The sequence below is a fragment of the Aplysia californica genome, unplaced genomic scaffold (genome assembly GCF_000002075.1).
Source record: "Aplysia californica isolate F4 #8 unplaced genomic scaffold, AplCal3.0 scaffold00443, whole genome shotgun sequence".
Lineage (NCBI taxonomy): Eukaryota > Metazoa > Mollusca > Gastropoda > Aplysiida > Aplysiidae > Aplysia > Aplysia californica.
In genome coordinates, this window is record NW_004797713.1 from 416,967 (window position 1) to 420,298 (window position 3,332).

Below are 3,332 nucleotides of genomic sequence, written 5' to 3' on the forward strand. Positions count from 1 at the left end.
TGTGTGTGTGTGTGTGTGTGTGTATGTGTGTGTGTGCAGTTTGCTTATCTGCTGGTCTGACTGCATTAATCAACCTATCTCAACCTGTCTCTACCAGATTTGCCTAAATGTGTTCGCCATTTATTTATTTGTCTCTTTCTTCTGTCTACACGGCTGAATCTGTTATTGGTGCATCTGTTAACCTGTCAGCTTATCTATCTATCTTTGTTTCTGCCCGTCTTTCTTGTTTTGTTTTTTTTGTTGTTTTTTGTTGTATTTTTTTCCAAGCATTCAACGCGCGATATTACGTCGATATGCTTTTCTTCACTAAAACAAACGAACGAGCAAACAAACAACCATACAAACAAACAAACACACAAACAAACAAACAATCAACAAACAAACAAACAAACAGACTCAGTTGAACAAGTAAAGTTTCACAACAGTAGCAAGACGTTGCTTATCTACTGACCTTCGGGGGGTCAGTTTAGTGGACTGTGTCTCTGAATTCACGAAGGTCCCGTCTCCTTGGCTTGCTCAGCACGATAAGACAATCCCATAGACGTTTACCCCTAGATCGCACACTGCCATGGCTGACATTCTTCGCTCTTTATAAAAACTTCTCAGCGAAACGTGCCCCATCGCCCCCAAAGCGAAGGACGAACGTGTTCTGTTTTTAGGGAAGTTATCCAACTTGTATAGGAAGTGTTGTTATTCACCATCATTATATCACACGTTTCGCTGTCATAATAGCATGGAAGTGGCTCTTTAACCCTTGCCGCTATTTTGCTCTTATCCGGTGGGCTCCATAGCGAACCGGAAATAATGTAAGAATGCACAACCTAGGCTAATTACTGCACAAGCCTATGGAAGTACCAAACAGCTGTGATGCCTTTGTCATGGGCACGGATGATTTTCCGCTTTACTTTCTAGAAACTTTCTACAACGAATGTGCTTTTCTTTGTCGTGAATAATTGCGACGTGACTTTATCTTTATTTAGATCTAACGTTCTTATTCTTTTAATGTGTACCTGCGTCTGTGGTGTAGATATTTAGACTCTTTGCTTTGTACCGAGAGAGGTGAGTTCGATTCCAGAAACCTATCGTACATGCTTTAATGTATTCCCTATTGTTTAAAACTATTTTTTTCTTTCTATTTTGGTGTAGGTTTTCTTTTTTTATTTTGAGTTCTTGTTATAAAATGAATCAAAAGATCTACATGGCACGAATAGGTAAGATTAGTTTACGACTTATTCAAGAACTGTGTGTGTTTTCAAATAACAGTTGATTTGTTTACCACGCTTTCCATTCACGGGCTCGGCGTTTTTGCAGATATTTTGGAAACGGGGTGGGGTGGGGGAGGTGTGTGTGTGTGTGTGTGTGTGTGTGTGTGTGTGTGTGTGTGTGTGTGTGATTGTGTGTGATTGTGTGTGTACGACATCTGGGATCTCAATTCAGGTGGATATAACTGACTTTATCGTTGGATGCAAACAAGCAGAGCCCAGTTCTTTTGTAGCATTGTATGTTCATGATTACAACGATGCCAGTGTCTGTGGTGTAGTTGTTGGGCTCTTTTTCTAGCCCGCAACAGGCGGGAGTTTGATTTTGTTGTTGGGAAATTACTTTCCTGAGTATCCCCGCCCCTGTGCATGTTGTGCCAATCTCAACCTGGGTTTGGATGGATACATGGGGTCAAGGGGTCAATTAAGTAACCTGCCGTGTAGATGATCGCAATGTTTCAGTTTGTTATTTTACGTCCTCATCGACACAGTTTAGATAATTTAGGAAGCAGGCTTTCCTTCCTGCCTAGTAGGACCAACATGGGTTGAGAAGGATGCACCTTACCAGCAGGAAGACTTGATAGAAATTTGTGAGGCAGCGTTGTGGAATCAGGCGCTCGTCAAAATAATCAAAGTGAAGAAACCTGCATTTTTCCGCAGGTTTGTGAATTTTTGTCAAATTTTTGTTTTTTGGCTCAACACCTTTCATGCCCATTAAAGTACTAACTTCTGTCTGAATTTTTCTGAAAAACGTTATTTAAAGACACAAAAAATGAAAATTTTCTATTACCACGGACTCTTAAGCTAAGGAAACAACTAATCTTTGGTGGCAATTGTGTCACTAATTTTACCCCTGAAAACAGGTAACCCCGCCTTCTTCATTCGCAAATATCTAGACTTGTATTCAAGATAAATGGATATATTTTTCATCCAAAGAAAGACAAGTGAACAAGCTTTAGGATGATACCAATAACTCTACATGCCCCAAAATTGACGAGAGCCTGATTCCACCACGCTGCCTCACATTTAGTTCGCTTCCCCTGTGGATAGAAATAATAACTATCAAGTCTTCCTGATGGCATGGTGTATTGTGTTGCTAGGCGAGTGATGATATGGACATTTACAAGATAAACCTTCATTCCTCTGGGCTCCTGACTCTTTCTGCAGCCTTTCTACTGCTACTCCTTGGCTCCTTCTTACTGCTGTCTTTCAGCCGCACCCCTGATCTTCTCGTGGGAAATATCTACACCTTCTCTTCTCGGACAAGGGCGAAAAATCTCGGAGGTCCTGTGAGCAAATTGCGCACGTTGAAGATCCCTTGGTCGTCTAAAATCGACAAAAGTAGGCCTCGGTCGCCACCCGGGCAAAATTCAAAATTTCCTACCAACTGAAAAAGCTTAATGTGTCCCGTGCGCTCATACGACCTTCATTTTTTTGCTCACAGAAATTCGTGTGTGAAGACTGACCTGCTGACATGGTTAGCCTCAAAGATCTGTGTTCGGGAATCCCCGTTGACCCACTTCCGGAGCCCCGCCCACGTGATGACAGTGTGGCGCACGCACCAATCAGAATGCTGGATCTCACACGGGAGGAGGAGAGGGTAGGTCGTGGTGGTTTCAAAGGTTAAAGTTTTAACTTGAGTAAATCATCATCATCATAATCATCATCATCATCATCATCATCATCATCATCATCATTCAGTGCCAGATCTGCGACAGACATCGACGATCATGGTTCTCCATTCATTCCTTTGCTCGGATGCTCTTAAAAAAAAGCTACGTCTCCCTGATCTTTCCCTGTTACCCATTTGTTTAGGTTCCTTAAATAGGTTTCTCTGGGCCTACCCCTGCCTCGTTTGCCTTCAGTTTTGCCAGTGAGAACTAGATGTTCAAGACCCTTATGTGTATCCAGGTGTTCCAAACACTGTGTTTGTCGTTTCCTGATTGTTTTTAACAGTGAGCGTCCAACGTGGGCTTCACCAAGTACTGCCTCATTTGATTTCTTTTCCTTCCACGATATTCTCAACCACACATTACCCCCGTGCACCCCCCCTTGTCCCCCCTCCCCCTGTCT

General features: G+C 42.5%; 1 protein-coding gene across 1 annotated transcript in view; it reads left to right on the forward strand.

Moving 5' to 3' along the window:
- Positions 1-936: 936 nt before the first annotated feature.
- The window catches only part of LOC101864005 (urocanate hydratase), a gene marked incomplete at its 3' end in the record, with an annotated part of 17,757 nt that continues 15,361 nt past the window's right edge, over positions 937-3,332 (forward strand). The window contains 2 exon segments of the mRNA XM_013086197.1: positions 937-1,059; positions 2,704-2,859. Coding sequence (XP_012941651.1) covers positions 2,734-2,859 — 126 coding nt within the window.